The 21,432-nt window shown below is 37.9% G+C and overlaps 1 protein-coding gene across 5 annotated transcripts in view; it reads right to left on the bottom strand.

Annotated features, from left to right (window-relative positions):
• The window catches only part of SGCD (sarcoglycan delta), a 1,484,556-nt gene that overhangs the window by 171,398 nt on the left and 1,291,726 nt on the right, over positions 1–21,432 (bottom strand). For all 5 annotated transcript variants that reach the window (XM_056821905.1, XM_056821897.1, XM_056821913.1 and 2 more), the window contains one exon: positions 1,876–1,963. In XM_056821905.1, coding sequence (XP_056677883.1) covers positions 1,876–1,963 — 88 coding nt within the window. The remainder of the gene's footprint in view (positions 1–1,875; positions 1,964–21,432) is intronic.

Below are 21,432 nucleotides of genomic sequence, written 5' to 3'. Positions count from 1 at the left end.
ATTGTTGATGTTCTCTTGGATGCCAGAGCAAATCTCTCTTTTTAGAAGAAGGAGGTGATCATGATCAGATATCCTAGGCTCATGACATTTGAGATTTGGGAGAGTCTATTGAGATGCTCTGGTTAAGGTGACTGATAATCTTTTCATCTTAAATAAAGGAAACAGGTCCAGAAAGGGAAGCTGATTTGAAACACTAGACACACAAAGAAACACTAGAAATAATTTGCATAATTGGATTTATTCCAAAACTTCTGACTCCAGAAATTCTGGCCCCAAATCTAGTGCTCTTATCATGACCCCACAGGTAAAGTTATACATCTTTTGGCATCTTATAACAGGCCATCGTAGATATGATCTATGGGGACCCTGTAGCCTATTCTATGTATTCTGCATAATAGAGGAGGACATTGTAGTCAGATTTGAAGCTTGACTTTTGCTGATTTGTTTGTTTTTATTCAAAGTCAAATCAGGATCCTATATATCGGTTTTCCCAGAAGGCTGCAGGGCTGGTTCATGCAGGAATTGGGATTTCTGGCCACTAAGCATCTTGCAAGGCTCATCTTAATAGCATCAGTCTCTAACTTCCACCCTTACTTGGAGAAGTGCTAGAGTGAGAGAAAGACATACAGTCAAATAGATAGAGAGAAAAAGAAAGATAAAAGGAAAGAAAAAACAGAGAGATGGAGACAGAGGAGAGAGAGAGAGAGAGAGAGAGAGAGAGAGAGAGAGAGAGAGAGAGAGAGAGAGAGAGAGAGAGAGAGAGAGAGATTGGATGATTCTAGCTGGCTGAACTACAGTGGTTTGGGCAGTCCAGCTTTATCAAAGCATACTCACTCAAGGAAACCAAATATTCCATTGCAAATAAATGGCAAATGATCAACAGGCTAAACAACTCCCTTTCAAATGTAGGAATCTGGGAGCTAGAGGTTGGATTTATTTCTCTCCTTGAGGCAATTTTCACACACACACTTAAATCACTGCTTACTGAAGCTGTTTATTTAATTATTTAGCATTGTGACTGCCAGCCAGATGTTATATAAGCGAGGCCGACAATCCAATCTAACACAGAAACAACATGTTTATGGATTACAGGCTCTGCCATTCAGCATTTCTGCCAATCCCTCAGTCCTTCAGTTTGTGGAGGGTGCAAGCATTTCACATTCGTAGTCCTTGCTACAAACAACACACTCTAAAACCACCTGCAAGTGGTGACTTTCCAAGACTTTATCCCCAAGCATAATATGATAGATGGAAATGGATTTTCCTTCTAGTAGTAGGGGCATCTGGCCAACAAAAGGCAACTGCTTCCCTATAGCTTGGGTTAATTTGTGTTAATTCCAGATGTTTCCAGTAGGGTAAGGTTTTGGGACATTTGGACAACTGGCTTCTCCAAATGGAAACGTCCATCTGTGTGTTTTTTGCCTAGCTCCGAAGCCAAGCATTTGGTATTTTCTCTCTGGATGTATAATTCAGCCCTAGAAGAACAAGGTGTTCTTCCTCACTCTTTTCTTACCTTCTACTACACAAGAGCAGAATGCTGCCTGCTTGTTATTGGGTATAAATTGCATGGGCCAGCTTATCCTATCATTTGGCATGATTACCATTACCCCATGGTCTCTGTTTATTACTGCAATTGTTATTCTAATAATAATCAATTCCCTGTTTACATTTTGAGAATCTGTAGGAAAACACTAGGGCGTTGCTTACTTCTATAAAACTGTCACATGGCCAAAGGCTATGTTAAATGGAATCATTCTAGAGTGTATACTCTGCTTGACTTGGGCAATTTACACTGCAGTATACTCTCTTCGCAGTATAGTTTGATAGTCTATCCCCAGTTTCTTCCATGTATTGGAGATCCACTTCCTTCCTTACCTGTGATAAGCTGAGTAAGAACTTTAGTCTGGTCATTGAGTATGTTCACTGTAACATTTCTGGCAGATTTGAAGTACAATGCATTACCCTATAATAAGAGCACAAGAAAAACATGTAAAGATGGTGCCAGGCTCCCCAGCAGAAAATAACAGCCCCTGTTTGAAAATAGCCTGGGAATTAGGTAGAGCTGAGATTGACTTCATCTCGTAACTCCATACCTTTAGAAAACCAGGCTGTGAAGCAAGCATTATTCACTCTTAGTATTTACCAGGCCTTTACCTTAGGCCCAAATTGCTCCCCCCACCCCCACCCCAGCCAAACTCCCCATTTGTCATTATAGGAACTCAGGAGAAAATAAGACAAATGCCAGTTGACAAAATCATTTATAGTCTCAATCAAGCAGAGTTGGTTCTGCAATAAGTCTTTCTACACCTCACCCAAGATTTTAGAACCTGTCAAGCATGGATAAACCTACCAAGTTATATGTCCCTGGAATGGGACTCTTCCTGTGATGAGAATAAAGAATACCATCCATGCTAGATTATATATATATATATATATATATATATATATATATATATATATATATATATACAATCAAAGAATCACAGACACATATAGATTTACATCTGTGCACATGGATGTACATGGAGAATGCCTTCAGGGACTTCTAGTTCAACCCTATAATAATACAGAGAAGGAAAGAGAGGCTTGGCAAGTCTAAGTGACTTGGCCGTAGTCATGTAGCTAGCAAATATAATAGGTGGGAAAGGAATACAGGATTTTCTGACTTCATGTTAATACTGGATCAACTGTACAACATTGATGGTTTTTTAAGAGCCATTTACTTAGACAACCCACACAAGAATTATACATTCTATACACAAACACTACTGGTTCTGTGATATGAATACTCTGAACCTTGCCACTTCACTTTTCCTGCCTTGAGATCATCTCAAAAGTACTACCTTTCAAAACAGCTAGAAATTTCACATAAAGTTCAAAGAAGATACAGGATTTCTCCTCTCAGACACCATAAACCTGAAGAAAACCAGTCCTGAGAATTAGAGGGCAATTTTAGGATAGGAAAAAAACAGACATATGTAGCTATGTGGTAAATTCATGTGTATTGACACTAGGAGAAGTGACATCTTCCCTTGAGCCCATATTGGACATATTAGGGCTAGTTTATTAGGGGAAAATGAAGTTGGAGAAAGTTATCTTTCTGTGTCTCTTATTCAGGGGTGTGACAGAAAATGCTTAACAACTGGCTTTCCAAAAAGGCATGAAAAAGTGCTACATTTAATCTGCATTGTTACCATTTTCTCCATCACTTTCTTATGTCTAGACAATGGAGCCTTAATTTGTAAAGACTACCAGTTTCCGAGGTGTAAATGCTAACCCTGAAAATGTTTAAATTGACTCTTGGAAGCTGTCTGGAGCTGGCTCCAGCACAATCCTCTTTATTCCCCTTTCAGTTTTAAGATGGCCTGGCAATGAATAGTAATCTGAATGATATAAGCATCCATTTGAACAGATCCTTTCTTGGTTCAGGGAATAGGATACCCACCATGGGGGGTTAAATGATATAATGGAGATAGCTGAAAAAGGACATATAGGATTCTAAGCCTACTCATCTGTGCAATCACCCCATCGTCTAGCATTTCTGTCTCTGGAGTACCCTGAAGACTCATTCAACTGGAAAAACTTACTTTTTAGGATAGCAGATACAGTTGAGTGACCCAATTCTTCATTGTTCCTTTCACCCCTTTCCTTACCTTCAATAACCTCACTGAGAACATAGCATCCAAATGGCTGAATCAGTCATTCTTAGTGGCAACTGGTCAGTCTAGAGCCCCTCCTCTCAGAATGTTTTTTCCTGCAATCACCCCATATTAGGCAGCTAAGTGGTATAGTGGATATAGTAATAGATTTGGAGTAAGGGAAATTTGAGTTTGAATCCTACCTCAGACATTTACTTATCTCTCTATATCTGGACAAGCCCCTTAACCTTTCAGTCTCAGTTTTCTCATCTATAAAAGGATGATGATGATAGCACCTCAATTACATGTATTAATCAATCCAGCCAATGCAAAAATTTCAAGGTCAGTGAGGAGAAATGGACTCCTTCTGCTCTTTGTTTTGGACATAAAATGTATGTATGTACAAATAAAAATCTTGATATAGTCACTATTCCTAGATAAGAGGATCAAGGTGCTGTGATGCTGATGTTAGCAGCAGCATGCAGAGAGAAAACAAAAGTTATGCATTCTTCTAAGCAAAGTTTCACCAACCACTTTTTAACCAGCTATGGGTGCCAATAAGCCATTGGTTAATTTTTCTTGGGACTTCCCTCTAAAAATGGTTTTTGAATTTAAGTTATGTTATATTGGCACCACAAGCTAAGAAGGAAGACATTTTTAGTGGATTCTGGGACATTTTGAGAAAGGTTTAAATTAGGCTTAATTTCATTGATTTCAGATTCCTTGACAAACTCCAAATTCAACCTCTGATCTCCATTTATAATTTGGATATTCTAGCAGCCCAACTAATATACAATGGACCAATTCTTATTAAGGCAAAAGGGTATTAAATCACTCAAGGTTTAGGTATATTGTAAAAGCCTTCTCCTTTTCCTCCAACCTTGACAAAGCTATTTCTTCCCCTCTGACTGGAAATAGGAGGTCAAATAAGTTTTATTCCTAAGCAACATGAAGAAAGTAATTTAAGAAATGAGCAGGTCCTATGTATTTTTAAAGATTAAAATGTAACTGGTCAAAAGATATGAATTAAACCAGACATTCTGCTTCTTATAACCCATGACTTTTTTGGGGGGGGTAGATTTAAATTTTTTTTTAAATTTAATTAAAAAAAATTTCCCATGGTTTCATGATTCATGTTCTCTTCCTTCCCTCTTCCCTCCCCTTCCTGGAGTTACACTAGGTTATACATATATTGTCATTCAAAACCTATTTCCATATTATTCATCCCATGTGACTTTGGCTAATTCACTTAACCTCTTTCTGTTTCTTGTTTTCTCATGTCCATCCGAGCTTTATTCAAAGATTTGTGAATCTCTGTTGCTCCACTTTTATACTTACCCCTTGGCCTTGACCCAACTTGCTGCTCCCTCCCTCCTTCTCTGTCCTTCCTTCCTTCCTTCCTTCCTTCCTTCCTTCCTTCCTTCTTTCCTTCCTTCCTTCCTTCCTTTGTTCCTTCCATCCTTCCTTCCTTTCCTTCCTTCCTTCCTTCCTTCCTTCCTTCCTTCCTTCCTTCCTTCCTTCCTTCCTTCCTTCCTTCCTTCCTTCTTTCCATCCTTCCTTCCATCCTTCCTTCCTTCCATCCTTCCTTCCTTCCATCCTTCTTTCCATCCTTCCTTCCTTCCTTCCTTCCTTCCTTCCTTCCTTCCTTCCTTCCTTCCTTCCTTCCTTCCTTCCTTCCATCCTCCCTTCCATCCTTCCTTCCATCCTTCCTTCCTTCCATCCTTCTTTCCATCCTTCTTTCCATCCTTCCTTCCTTCCTTCCTTCCTTCCTTCCTTCCTTCCTTCCTTCCTTCCTTCCTTCCATCCTTCCTTCCATCCTTCCTTCCTTCCTTCTTTCCTTCCTTCCTTCCATCCTTCCTTCCTTCCTTCCTTCCCTTCCTTCCTTCTTTCCATCCATCCTTCCTTCCTTCCTTCCATCTTTCCTTCCATCCTTCCTTCCTTCCTTCCTTCTTTCCTTCCTTCCTTCCTTCCATCCTTCCTTCCTTCCCTTCCTTCCTTCTTTCCATCCATCCTTCCTTCCTTCCTTCCTTCCTTCCTTCCTTCCTTCCTTCCTTCCTTCCTTCCTTCCTTCCTTCCTTCCTTCCATCCTTCCTTCCTTCCTTCCATCCATCCATCCTTCCTTCCTTCCTTCCTTCCTTCCTTCCTTCCATCCTTCCTTCTTTCTATCCTTCCTTCCTTCCTTCCATCCATCCTTCCTTCCTTCCTTCCTTCCTTCCTTCCTTCCTTCCTTCCTTCCTTCCTTCCTTCCTTCCTTCCTTCCTTCCTTCCTTCCTTCCTTCCTTCCTTCCTTCCTTCCTTCCTTCCTTCCTTCCTTCCTTCCTTCCTTCCTTCCTTCCTGCTTTGCTTCCTTGCTTCCTCCCTCACTTCCTTCCTTTCTTCCTTCTTTCCCCATGTACCAACTCCCCCTTTTGTTTTACCTTCCCTTTTAGAATGTAAGCTCCTTGGGAATAAGAACTATCTTATTTTGTTGTTCATGACACTTAGTACAGAGCCTAACAGTGAGCATTTAATAAATGATCTATATATCTATCTAAATTGGAAAACAATGCTGAAAACCTAAATGACCTCTTAAGCTCTTTCCAGCTTGAAATCCTATGATCCTGTAGACTTACATTTTTGTAAAACCCCCAAAGTCAAAAGAATTGATGAAGATCCATTTGTGAGGATATTTTTGAGTTAGATCAAATTAGGTTGTAATTTCTACAATAGGGCACTCATGCAGGCTAGGCTTGATGGCTTTTTGAAACAATGTTTCAGCTCCAAAGTGTTGCTAACAAAACTCTTTGTATTTAATGGCTACTCTGTATCCAGCAGCCCTTCCACTCTGAAAATCAAGCATGGGCATCAGGTCACTTGTCTCACACTTGTGCTTGTGAAGGGCAGCATAGAGAACTTTAGAGGGTCAGCACTTTTTTCCTAAAACAAGTGCAATAGGAAGCAAGTTTTGCAAAGAGATGATGAGCAACAAAGTTTGGACTGATTTCTTCTGGTATACGGGGGTGAGAGAGAGAGAGAGAGAAGAGGGACACCTTTATAGATTAACTCCACGAATTATGTATGTGCATATTGGGAGGCAGGGCACATGGAGGGAGGCTATCCAAGTAAGTAGTAGCAGCTACCATAGTAGCCTTGGGGTAGAAGAAAGAACACTGAATTTGAGATTGTTAATAACACCCTCACCACCACCACCATCAATAATTATACTATCTAACATTAATATAGGTCTTACTAAAAAAAAAAAAGAAAAAGGGATGAGGGAAAAATTATACAAGGGAAAAAAATATAGGTCTTACTATGTGCTAAGCACCATGTTAAGTATTTTACAATTATTATTTTTATTCCAGTTGATCCTCAGAACAACCTTGGGAGATAGAGGCTATTATTATCCTCATTTTACAGATGAAAAAACTGAGGCAAACAGGAGGTAAGTGACTTGTTTGGAGTCATGCAGCTAGTATATGTCTGAGACTATATTTGAACTCAGGTCTTTCTGATTCCAGGCCCAGTACTCTATCTTGTGCCCCACCTACTTAGATGACCTGGGTTGGAATCCTAGTTCTGCTCCTTAGAATCCATAGGACCTTAGATAAATCACTTCAAATCTCTCTGCCCCACTTAACATATCTATAATCTTGGAATAAAAAAAACCTTAAAACAAATTGAAACTGGCTAAGAAATAGAGTGGTGGACCAAAGGAATAGATTAGGAGGCACTCAATAATCAAAGGCATATGACCACAGTAACCTAGTTTTTGACAAACTCAAGGATCTAAATTTTTAGAAAATTGTACTATTAAGAAAAAAAACTGCTGGAAAAATTAAAAAGCAATATGGCAGAAATTAGGCATTGACCAAACACTCATGCCATATGCCTAGGTAAAGACAAAATGGATACATGATTTAGAAATAAAGGCTGATACCATAAACAAATTAGTTAGCACAAAATGATTTACTTGTCAGACCCATGGGTAAAGGATGAATTTGTCAAAAAAAAAACATAGAGGATAATATGAGGTATAAAATAGATTACTTGGACTACTTTAAATTAAAAAGGTTTTGCATAAACAAAATCAATGCAATCAAGATTAAAAGGCAAGCAACAAGCTAGAAAAAATCTTTTTAGCAAGTTTTTCTGACAAAAGTTTAATTTCTCATCTATATAGTGAAATGAGTTAGAATACAAAGCATTCCCCAATTGACAAATGGTCAAAGGATATGAAGAGGAATTTCTCAGATAAAGAAACTAAAACTATCTTTAGCCATATGAAAAAATGTTCCAATAGACTGGCTAACATGACAAAAAAGAAAAAAAAATGATAAATATTGGAGGGAATGTGGAAAAATTGGGATGCTAATATACTGTTGATGAAGGTATGAACTGATACAACCATACTGGAGAGCAATCCAGAACCATGCCTAAGAGGCCATAAAATTATGCATAATCTTTGACCCACCAATACCATTACTAAGTCTATATCTGAAAGAGATTAAAGACAAGGGAAAAGAACCTCCTATACAAAAATATTTAGAGCAGATATTTTTGTGGTAGAAAAGAATTGGAAAGTGAAGGGATGTCCCTCAATTGGGGAATGACTAAACACGTTGGGGGGAATAGTATTGTGTCATAAGAAATGACAAACAAGAGGATCACACAGAAAAACTTGGAAAGACTTATATGAAGTGATGCAAAGTGAAGTGAACAAAACCAGGACAACACTGTACTCAGTAACAAAAATAATGTTTGACAATCTACTGTGAATGACTTAACTTTATCACCAAGGCAAGGATCCAAGATGACTAAGGGACTCATGACAAAAAAGGATATCCACCATCAGAGAAGGAACAGATGGAGTCTTAATGCAAATGGAAGCATACTATTCTTCACTTAATTTCCTCCATGAATTTTTCTCTAGTGTAAGCAATGTGTCTTGTTTCACATGATAAACATAGAAATATGTACTATATGATAATATGTGTATATGTGTACAACCCATATCACATTACCTGCCTTCTCAAGGAGGGATAAGGAGTGGGAGAGAGAGAGAGAGAGAGAGAGAGAGAGAGAGAGAGAGAGAGAGAGAGACAACATGGATTATCAGAATATAAGAAACAAAATATCAGAAAACAAATATTAAAAAATTATATTGACCTATAATCTGGAAAAAACCCCCTTCATTTCTTGCCATCCAAGGTTTTTGAGAATAAATCCTAAAGTGTTCTAGATATGGGACTTCAAAATGATTTATTATAGTTTTTCTTAGTCCTCGAAGTATAGGCAGAAATCCATCCTCTTTTCAATGTTTGCCATGCTGGGCATGAGTCATACAACATACTCCTGATGTAGTTAGTGGATCCCCTAGAACAGTGTTGGCAAACCTTTTTGAGGTTGTGTGTCCAAACTGCACCTTCAAGCTGCCTTTAATTCCCCCACATGACCCCAGACAGTATGCTAGAGAGGAGGAATGGACCAGCCTCCTCTGGCATGCTGGGGCACATATGCCACACTTTTGCTAACACTGTCTTAGACCATTCACTCTAAAGTGGGAAATCAGACATTTCATTGGTTCAATTTAACACAGATATTTAAAAAAATTGGAAACTGAATATATTTTTATTAGTCTGCAGAGAAAGGGGAAAAGCATTTAATGCAATACTAGCAAAGATTTCCATAACTGTCCATTAGGAAATTACTTTTAGGCTAAAAAAAATTCCACCTCCCTTCATTCCACATTGTTTCAGGCAGTGTGTAGTAGATTAAAAATATTTTTAGGTGTGAATTAGAATTAAGAAGGGCTTAGCTTTGAAATATGGATATACTAAATGAGGTAAGAATGAAATATTCTATCTTGAAGCTCCTGAGAGAGCCAAAATAGTATAATAGGAAGATTCTTGGAATAGGTTTCAGATCTGAGTTCCAGTTCCAGTTATGCCACTCAAATTAGCTGTAGTACCACTCCTGTCATTTATGACTCCATGCATTTTTTAATGTTATAAAATAATCTTTTTACTGGAAAAGGTTGGGAATTACTGTTCTAAGTCCTTTTATAGTAGCTCTGACTTTATATGTTCTAACATCTCTCCCCCACACTATCATTCTATGTTCTTAGTGTCCTTCCAGCTCTGCATTTTATGTTCTAAAGTCCTTTCCAGCTCTGACATTGTGGTCTAAGTCCCCTTTAGTTTTGATACTGGTTTAAGTTTCCTTTTAGGTCTATATTCTATGCTTAAAGTTCTTTCTAGTTCTGACATTCTTGATCTAAACCTCCTTCTAGTTCTAACTTTGTGTTTTAAGCTCTGATATTTTCTGGGTTCTCAATCCCCATATTCTCTGACTTTATTTCTGTATTTCCAACTCTGCTGCTTCAATCCTTTCTTTCAAAGTCTGATGTTTTTAAATGCTTTACACATGCCCTGAATATGATTCAAAGAACTCGGGAAGTTCTTCCCTCCTGCAGAAGAGGAATTATGTCTAGAAGGGAAGCTCATAACTGCTTTGCTCAATATTTATGTCAGGAGATAAAATGAAAGAAATACCCTTTCCTTTTTATTACTATTTCCCAATAACATAGTATGACATTAATTGTTCTAATGCTCTGAGACTCAGGGAAACAGAATCAATACAGCATCATCACCTTAATAAAGGGCTAATAATACACAATACAGCCTGTGATGTTTAGCCCACATTACTCTAATGTTCCCATATATTTTGCACTTCAACTCATTAGTTTGTTCCACCAAGTCCTCATCTTAGAGGAAGGAGTAATATGAATAAGTCATCTTGCTACGAAGCGAGTTTATGTTTCCAATTTGAACAATAGATTTGTCCGCGAGGAAGAAAGCTTTGCACAAATGATGGATACACGAAGCCACCCACTGCAACTCGGTAAATGTACTTTTCGTTTCACAGTCTGGCTCTGTCTTCAGAGACTGATCTAGTGAAACAAAAGCAGGCAAAATAGATTTCAGTATCTTCGCCGCATTGTAACAACTGGAGGAAAGGCAATTCTCATCTTTGTGTCAGGCTGTCTCTTTCTTGGTACTTGTGGGATGCTGTATCCCCAGCCTGCATCCCTAGCACCATCCTTAGCCCTTCCAACTCTTCTCTCGTCCTCCCTACAGTGTTCTGATCAGGAAACATTTAGTGTCATCATCTGTCTATGCCTTTAGGGCCTGGGAAGGTTAATTTCTGCCGCTGGAGAAATTGCTCTGATGCTAGTTGACTTTCAATAACCTACCTGTAGGCAAACATCTGAAGGCAAACCCTCACAGATGCCTCCCCTCAGGCAAAGCTATACTGTTAGAAGAGAAAGCAGCCTAGACTGGCACATACTTTGATTTGACACTAACTTTGCTACAGCTGCATTTTCCTGAATGGAGGGAAACATGCAAACAATTGCCCCACTCTTCTCTGAGACTTGGCTGTCTGGATGGAGTATGCAGGCAGGGGAAGAGGATCCAGAGATTACAATATTTGATAACATCCATTTTTTTCTTAGGTTACCAGGAAATGAAATAGAAAAGCTGTTTGAATTTTTTATTTAACAGAAAATTTCCTTTTTAAATACCAAATTTTCAAATGTTCATAATTTCTTTGAGACAATGATACAGAATTGGCCTTGAGTTTAAGTGCTACTTCTGACAAGTATGGCCATATGACCTTTGACAAGTTATTAAAACTCTCAGTGCTGTAGGCAAGTCTTTTAAGACAACAAGTTCTCCAGAAAGAACTGACCTGCATTGATAAGAGTTTCTTTGCCCAGAAGTTCTTAGTTCTGATGAAATCACAGATTCAGGTCCCATCCTTTTCCCTGATGTTTCTAAAATAGTGACATAGTTTTCTTCTTTGTAGAGGACTTTAAAATATCTTTCAAAAACTTCCTCCTTTGATGGCTAAGGATCATCATCAAAAACAATAATAATGGATAATATTTTTTTTCAGGAAAGAGGGGCTCTAAACCTGTGATTCACTTGGAATAGGTAACTCCTTGTAGGAAGATTTCCTTCTACCAATTCAGATTGGCATCTATTCTAAAGTTTATAGTCATTCTGTGGTTAAATGAGTTGCCCAGGGCCACATAGGCAGTATGTGTTAGAAAGGATGTTAAATCCAGTGGTCCTAAACCTTCTCTCTATTCACTATACCAAGCTGTCTTCATAATAATATTACATTATATTAATAGCAGAGAATTGTCTTTAGGGTCTATTGAGGGAGGACTATATGAACTTGTCCTATGTCAAACTATCCCAGACTGCTACGTTTTTATATTTCTTGGGACTCATTTTAGTTTCTGTGTTTCCCTATTCTATTTTGTTCCTTCTATCCTGCTAAGACCTGAAAAACTAGAAAACCAAACATGTTAGAATTATCTAAATAAGAGGCAGTTAGGTAACTCAGTTGAAATAGTGCCAGGTCTGGAGACAGGGCATCCTGTATTCAAGTCTAGCTTCAGACACTTCCTAGCTGTGTGACCCTGAACTAGTCACTTAACCCCAATTGCCTAGCACCCACTGCTCTTCTGCCTTAGAATTAATACTTATTATTCAAAGACAGAAGATAAGGATTTAAAAAAAGAATTATCAAAATAAAGAACAAACAAAATCTGAGCAAAAAGTCACAAATGCTTTCTGTAGAATAACTGTGCAAGCAGCTTTGTGGCAGCTTTTCCTACCAGTTAGAGAACTTCACTTGCTTTTGGATACTATGAGGCTGTCAATTGACTGATCTCAGAATAAATTAAAAGGAGTACAGAGATGGGAAAGAACCATGTGGGCTGGATTAGATAGAACCTTAGATTTGCAAAATATATTAATTTGAAGCTATCTAATAGAAGTCAACCATTTCCAATCCTCTGTTTACAGAAATCTTAATGTGACAAAGGGACTTGAACTGGGCTTTAAAAATTTGCTATTATTACATTGAATTCTTCATTTAAAAAATCAGAGTGGTTTGCAATCATTTGATTGCTGTTTATATGAGTTATATGGGATACAAAAAGTCCTTCAGAAAGAGAATGCCTGACTTAGCCTACACTACAAGAAAAAGGAAGAAACAGCAGCAGTACATATATCGAATTCTCTTCATGTGAACATTATTGAAAATAGGCCACCCCAATTGGCATTTGATAAGAATCATACAAACATTTGCACAGCCAACAGCCAATTTTCCACTCATGTGTCACCTGGGTCACATTATTTATTATTCTCTATTGGCTGGTGTATCAGCCACCAGGATAACAAGAAATTATCTTTCATACGGTAGGTGTCAAGTTGTATGGCTGCTGTGATGAGTGTTTACCTAAAGGAACAATAAAATTTGACAATATTTTGAGGAAGAAAGATATTGGCACATTGTTATTTCCTTCTCCAACTAATTTTACATCATTGGAATCACTTACAAAATAAAGGGTTAGAATTTCATCTTTGGTAGCTTTATAAATCTCTGGGCTTTTTCAAAGAATACTTTAATACTTTCAATGAACCTCTTTGTAAACATGATAGAAAGAAAAATATATTAAGTTTGGATTATCTTTCTCAATAAAAGTTTTATATGTACAGTATTACTAAGAGGTGAGTGATCTAAAATAATTTCTATTTGTTTTATAAGTGCATAAAATTTAGAGTTGGGGTAAAAATTTAAAGTAATCTAGTCCATCCTTCTTATTTTTTAAATGGGGAACCTGAGGTTGTTGTACACGAGGTCACATAGTTGGTAAATGGCAAAGTTGGAGTTCAAACTCACTTCCTCTGACTCCAAAACCAGTGTACTCTATAGTTGTTTCTTATATTTCAGTATAGTTGTTGTTGTTTTAGTTCTAGGACTGAACAGCAACAATGAGAATAATAATGAAATCACTCTGTAAAGACCTTGCTCAGAAATAGGAAATGGCATAGTTTGCACACCCTGATATGCCTACTCAGCTTCCCCTTTGTTCTATACTTAATATTTTAAATATTTTCCTTTCAGTAGTGATCATGCAAGGTTATTCTCCTTGAATCTTTTCTGCAACTGGTATAATCATTTTTTGCATTGCAAATATTTTCCCTGCCCTTCCCCCCTCTCTCCTTCCCGGAGGCAAAGAAAGAAGAAATGGAGAGTGAGAAGTGTCAACAAGGGTCACTGGAAACTAAAAATTCAATAGCTAGTGGCCATCTTGCTGATAATAAGACTCTAGACTTAGTCCTTCTTTAGTCCTTGAGTAGAAGATACAATTTGTTTCCAAGCCTGCAGGAGGTGTAATACCTATTTTAGCCCATTTTTTACTTTCAGTCTATGATGATCAAAGTTTCATCCAAGCCTTGGAGAGGTACTGGAGGAGTATATATGTGGAAGAAAAGTGTCAAAAAAACAAGTAATGGGAACAGTGGAATATTCCTGGACTTCTTGAATGAGAATACTGAATGTAATTTAACCAATGAGAATGAATTATAAAGGTTAGATTTTCATAAGGCAAATCACCAAGCAGAGTCACCATCACACTTAAAAGTCAGCTAAGTAGAAGAATGAATTTTTTTTCATGCACCATTAAGAGTTTACTACTTACTAAGCATATATGTCTAGGCATATTTGTGCACTGTATTTCAAACTCTAGTGAAAATGCAAGAAGGAAGATGGGATCAAACCTCTCTCTCTCTCTCTCTCTCTCTCTCTCTCTCTCTCTCTCTCTCTCTCTCTCTCTGTCTCTCTCTCTGTCTCTCTGTCTGTCTCTGTCTCTCTCGCTTTCTCTCCCTCCACTAGAAGTTTCTTGATTAGCAGAGAATTCTCTTGTTAATGGGGATATTTCACCAAGCAAGGAGAGCAAAGTTGGACAGTTTGAAAAACAGTTTCTTGAATTGTGAACACAGTTTTAAATGATTTCATTTTAATCCTTCCAGGAGGCCTCAATCACCTATTAAAGAAGATAACTGTCCAAAGACCCCAAATGTCTTAAACTCTTGTTAGAAATCATAGTAAGACTAATCATTCAGTTTTGAGTGACTATTTTTTTAGTCTCAGGAAAGATACCTCAGTTTCTAAATTCTCTTCCCATTAAACACCACCTACTTAATGACTCGAGGTGAATTATTTGATTTCCATCAGCTTCAGTGCCCAGTTCTAAAATATTAAGCAAATCATACTGAACTAGATCATGGAAGCAGCATGGGGGAAGAGTAAGCACAATGTCCCCAGTGCTCTTTGCAAATAGAAATACAGAGCATTCACCAATTAAGTTGGCTCTTGGTCTGGTGTAGCAGCAGTCCGCCATGTTGTACAATCAATCCGACAGCAAATGCTTATTGATCCTATTCCATCTGTGCTTGTCCAGATTTTAACATAAAAATGTTTCCTCCCCTGGAAAGGTTTATAATTTTGAAGCATAATGTGGTGAATATAACACTGGAGCTGGAATTGGGTAGGACTAGATTCTAATCCTATCTCAGACACTTATTAACTGCGTTAGCCTAAACAAGTCACTTAGCCTTTTGGGTTGCCTCAGTTTCTTCACCTATGAAATGATTGGGTAGGACTTGACTGCTTTTGCCATCCCTTCTAGAACTAAATCTATTACTTTACCTCATATGTGCGTGCTATATACCACCTTGAGAGGATCTCATTTCTTCCTTCTCATATCTTAGTATCACAGTTTCATAGATCTAGAGCTTGAACTTCTTGGCTTTATGGCGAGTCATTTAACCATTGTGCAACACTGTCTTTCATGCTAACTGAATATAGAAGGCAAAATAAAGGTAAGGTTTAGAGGGAAGTTAACTGGGAAAATTAGGTGACTATTGATTGTGTTTGGGTTTAAACGTAATTTTGTCAGTCTAGCGAGTTCTTAATGAAGAAGCTCCCTCCGACAAGAGAGATCTGCAAATATTCTTCAATTTATAGTAGCAGAGCTGGGATTCTCAACTGTTTTGGGGGTCATGGACCTTTTAGGCAATCTGCTGAAGTCTTTTGGACCTCTTCTTGGAAAAAGCAATTTTAAATATAAAAAATAAAATCTTTAAGATTACAAAGGAAAGCAGTTATGTTAAAATAAAGATCCTTTCCCCCCTATCAAGCCCATGGAGCCCTGAAACCTATCCTTGGAACACTGGTCCTAGGTTAAGAACTCCTTATAAGTGCAGCATTATAATAGCATGGGGTACCAAGAAACTAAGTGACTTACCCAAGGTCCCAATGATGTGAAAGGAAGAACGCCAACCTAGGACTTTCTGACGCCAAGGTATCTTATCCCTTACCCTCTGTCTACTTCATGTTTTCTCACCACTTCCATAGACAGCCATGCCCAAATCAGTAGGAAAAGCTCCTTTTTTGAATAGAAGTTAAGTTCAGTTTTAGATATGTGGATTCTGAAATGATGGCATGGGAGTCATGTGGAAATGTACATTTGGAGGGGCATCTTTGAAGACTGGGAGAAAGGACTGAAGAAATCCTTCAAGAGGTGAAGACTTGAAAGAAGATAAAACCTTTGTTATGTGCAGAGAAAAAAAAAGGGTCAAGAACTGAACTTCAGTTAATATGCAAATGAAACCTACACTAAATTTATTGAGAAAGCCTAAAGGGCCACAAAGCAAACTGAGTTTAGAGGACTCAGTTACTTGCTACCTGAAATTACCTGATGTTACTGGGTCCTCTGAAAATGAAGGATGAATAACAACACCTGAATTACCTGGAGGAAGCCCTTAAACCTCTCAAATTATTAAGATTCCTCTTTTGTAATTGAAAGGGTTAGATTATTACATGTATCAACAAGTGGTCAGAACCAGATGAAAATGTAATTGGGAAATAATGGACAAAATAAAGATACAATAGAGTATAGATCATAATAATATGTGGTTTTCTAAGTAAATGGTCCCATCAGGATTTAGAAATAAGGTTTAGTGGTCCCCATTTTTATCTGAGATTGATTCCACTGGATGGGATATCTCTAAGGTCCCTTCAAGCCCTAAATCTAAATTCTTGTGAATAAGGAGAATCCTATTTTTTGCTTTATCTTCACTTAATCTCAACAGAGCACCCTGAAATCCTGAGTTCAGCATTAAACACATTTGATATCCAAGCAACCGGTCTGGTTTTTTCAACTCTAGGTACCAACAATGAAATCAAGTTTTCCTTTAGTTTCTCCCATTTGGGATTTAAAGCCCAATATTCTTATACCAGTGGAAGCACAATGAAAGAAGCAGATAGCTAGATTAAATTTTAAATAACACTGATTGGTGGAAACATTTCCTTCACTGCTATCTTATCAAGAGTTTGACAGATTTTTTTTTATTTTAAGGAATGATAGAATAGAGACCAGACTTGTGGCAACATTTTAATCAGAGGGCTCAAATTGAGTAAGTTTCAGAGGCTGTAAATAAGGCATTTAGATTTGCTCTTTCCTAGAGAGACCAGATTGTGGTTTCAGTTCTCTCTCTTCAACTCCTACTAACATCACTCCTAGAGAGTGAACATTGTATATTGTAAAGCATCGGAAGAACCTCATGTTTGAATCTGTTACCCAATACTTGCTAACTATGGGACGCTGGCAAGTTAATAGTACCAGTAGTTAAGAGATAGTCAGAGAGCTGGTTCAAGTTCTTCCTCTAATACATACTCTGGCCAAGTCTCTTGTCCTCTTTGTGTTCCAGATAACTCTCTAAAACTTTAACTTGCCTATCTGCATTGGTAGAGGAAATTTCCCCATCATGTGGTGTCACACTTAAATAGAAATGGAGCCAACTGAGTAAAAATCCAAGCAGCCACATACATTAGAAATATACATATTAACATTATTAAAATTTTTAATTGTATGTTTACTTTTAATCTAATTTGTGCAGGAGTATTATGGGCCACATGTTTGACACCAATGCCCTAGAACCATGTGAACCAATGGCATGTGTACTGATGGGGCTATTCCCCTCTCTCTCTCCATGCATGCCTGAGGACATTTCTCACATGCCCCACTCCTCTGTCCAGCAGCCCAATGACTGTGCTTCCTCTCTCCCCTGTCTGAGGTAAGGAGGCGACTCACATGTAGTATGAGGGTTGTAATTTGAGCACTCAAACTCTGAAAGGTTTGCCATCATTGCCCTAGAATACTAAAATCAGAGGTACAGTCCCTATCTTAGTACCTGTATTGCTTAACTCTCAGAGCTCTTTTGAGGAACAAATGAGATAATGTATGTAAAATGGCATATGTGTTATTGTTGTTTAGTAGATTGTTTTAGTAGTTGTTTATGCCCAACTTTTCATGACCTCATTTGGGATTTTCTTGATAAAGATACTGGAGTGGTTTGCCATTTTCTTCTGATCATTTTACAGATGAGAAACTGAGGCAAGCAGGGTTAAGTAACTTGCCCAGGGTCACAAAGGTAGTAAGTGTCTGAGGCTGGATTTAAACTCAAGAAGATGAGTTTTCCAACTCAGATACCACCTCATACCTAGCAGACTGGACAATATGACAGCAAAGGAAAGCAATAAATGTTGGATGGGATGTGGCAAAATTGGGACATTAATGCACTGCTGGTGGAGTTGTGAATTGATACAACCATTCTGGAGGGCAATTTGGAACTATGCTCAAAGGGTGCTAAAAGACTGCCTGCCCTTTGATCCAGCCATAACACTGCTGGGTTTATACTCCAAAGAGATAATAAGAAAAAAGACTTGTACAAAAATATTTATAGCTGTACTCTTGTGGTGGCAAAAAAAAAAGGAAAATGAGGGGGTGTCCATCGATTAGGGAATGGCTGAACAAATTGTGGTACCTGATGGTGATGTGATACTATTGTGCTAAAAGGAATGATGAACTGAAGGAATTTCATGTGAACTGGAAGAACCTCCAGGAATTGATGCACAGTGAAAGGAGCAGAACCAGGAGAATATTGTACACAGTGACTGATACTTTATGGCACAATCGAATGTAATGAACTTCTCTACTAGTAGCAATGCAATGATCCAGGACAATCCAGAGAAATTTATGAGAAAGAGCACTATCCACATCCAGAGAAAGAACTGTGGGAGTAGAAACACAGAAGAAAAACATATGATTGATCATGTGGTTTGATGGGGGTATGATTGGGGTTTTGATGTCAAAGATCACTCTACTGCAAATATGAATAATTTGGAAATAGGTTTTGAAGAATGATACACATATAACCCAGTGGAATTGCTTGTCAACTTCAGGAGGGGAGAGGAAAAGATGGAGGTATGGGGGAGGGAATCATGAATCATGTAACCATGGAAAAATATTCTAAATAAATAAATAAATTTAAATTTAAAAATATACCTATATATGCATATACATCAAGAAGAATATAAACAAAATTGCACTTATTGAAGAGAAGATTCCTGTCTATATTGGGAGAGAGTTAATAATGTCAATATATGTATATTAACTATCACTCTATCTGTAGGGCTTGTTTTTCAGTTGTATCTGATTTCTTGTGAGCCTATTTGAGGTTTTCTTGGCAAATACACTGGGTAGTTTGCCATTTCATTTTCCAATTCATTTTACAGATTAGGAAACTGAGGCAAGTAGGATTAAGTGATTTGCCCAGTGTCACACAGCAAGTAAGTCTTAGAAGTCACATTTGGCTCTAATACTGTCCTCTATTCACTGTGCTCACCTAGCTGCCCCTAATTATAATATGTATGTGTGTGTTTGTATAATACATATTTATGTATGTATGTATGTATATATAATATGTATGTATGTGTGCCTCTCTCTACACACACACACACACACACACACACACACACACACACTTTGGCAGGATCATAGAACCAGTAAACCAGTATGTATTAGAGGAAGCACTTCAGCTTTCTGAATTCTATGCTGTCTTTATCCACCACACCACATTCTCTTTCTCAAATGGCCTCTTAATTTGTTAAAGATATCAATGAAGTCACAGGTCCATGATCCCCCACCCCCATCAAAACTTATATACACAAAAATAAGTTATTGCTTTACCCAAGGATCCTTTCCTTTATCAACAAAAGATTCACTAGTGTATTTTTAAATAATGAGTATATTCAAAATGATTTCTTAAATCTTAAATTTAAATTAACATGAATACAACTATTGTGTCAAATGAGCCCTGGGTGTATATTTCACCTAATCCTACTTCATTTTAAAATACAAAAATGAGCTCTTTTTGCTTCGTCCATAAATCCATCCTTATTTTCTTAGCTGGTAGTGAAATTTTCCTTATCTGATCTTTACTGCTTCATATGTCTATATACTTTTCATATGCTAATTTGTATATTGGTGCCTTATCATTCCTCCTGAGCCTAAGCTCCTTAAAGGCAGGACTTTGCTTCCTTTATCTTTGTAGCTCTTTTAGCACCCAAAACAGGTGTTTGTTAAAGTTTAAAATAGCATAAAAGCTTTATGCTATTTTAAAACACTTCCATATTTTTATTATCTAGTTTGGTCTTTATTGTACCCTTGTAGTTAAGGGCACACTGGTATGATGATCCTCATTTAGCACTCTAGGGAACTGAAGTGTAGTGGTTTACCCAAGGTCACACCATGACAGAGCTAGCACCAGGGCTTCCTGTACTTCTATACTATGCTTTCTCTTCTCCCCTCTTGTATGCTATTTATCCTATGATATGTGCAAATGTGATATTCTACAAATGAGAAGTTTGTGTATATATCAAAACAAGTAGAGAGTACATCCCCAAATTTCTTACTTTCAGAGCATTCAAACTAGATGTTAAAAGCTTTGGCATCCACACACACACATAGCCCCCGGTCTAGAAATCTTTGGGCTAAGTCTGCTAATGCTCACATCTCCCAGGAGATCAGACAATAGATAGTTGTTGGGTTTTTCCCTGTCTTGATAGTATAGTACATATCACAGAAAGTAAATATTCTTTTTTTCCCCTTTTAAACATCATTTTATTTGGCCATTTTCAAACATTATTCATTGGAAAAAAGATCATTTTTCTTCCCCCACCCCCACCCTGGCCACCCCTTCCAGAGCCGACACATGATTCCACTGGGTATCACATGTGTCCTTGATCCAAACCCATTTCCATGTTGTTGGTATTTGCATTGGGGTGTTCATTTAGAGTCTCTCCTCAATCATATCCCCTCAACCCCTGTAGTCAAGCAGTTGCCTTTCCTTGGTGTTTTTACTCCCACAGTTTGTCCTCTGCTTGTGCATAGTGTTTTTTCTCCTAGATCCCTGCAGAATGTTTAGGGACATTGCATTGACACTAATGGAGAAGTCCATTACGTTCAATTGTACCACAGTGTATCAGTCTCTGTGTACAATGTTCTCCTGGCTCTGCTCCTTTCGCTCTGCATCACTTCCTGGAGGTTGTTCCAGTCTCCATGGAATTCCTCCACTTTATTATTCCTTTGAGCACAATAGTATTCCATCACCAACATATAGCACAATTTGTTCAGCATTCCCCAATTGAAGGGCATCCCCTCATTTTCCAATTTTTGGCCACCACAAAGAGTGCAGCTATGAATATTCTTGTACAAGTCTTTTTCCTTATTATCTCTTTGGGGTACAAACCCAGCAGTGCTATGACTGGATCAAAGGGCAGACAGTCTTTTATCACCTTTTGGGCATAGTTCCAAATTGCCCTCCAGAATTGCTAGATCAATTCAGAACTCCAACAGCAATGAATTAATGTCCCCACTTTGCCACATTCCCTCCAGCATTCATTACTTTCCTTTGCTGTCATGTTAGCCAATCTGCTAGGTGTGAGGTGATACCTCAGAGTTGTTTTGATTTGCATCTCTCTGATTATAAGAGATTTAAAACACTGTTTCATGTGCTTATTAATGGTTTTGATTTCTTTGGCTGAGAAC

The sequence above is a fragment of the Monodelphis domestica genome, chromosome 1, assembly GCF_027887165.1.
Source record: "Monodelphis domestica isolate mMonDom1 chromosome 1, mMonDom1.pri, whole genome shotgun sequence".
Taxonomy (NCBI): domain Eukaryota; kingdom Metazoa; phylum Chordata; class Mammalia; order Didelphimorphia; family Didelphidae; genus Monodelphis; species Monodelphis domestica.
The sequence above is the reverse complement of the archived record's forward strand: the minus strand, read 5'-3'. Positions and strand labels throughout refer to the sequence as shown.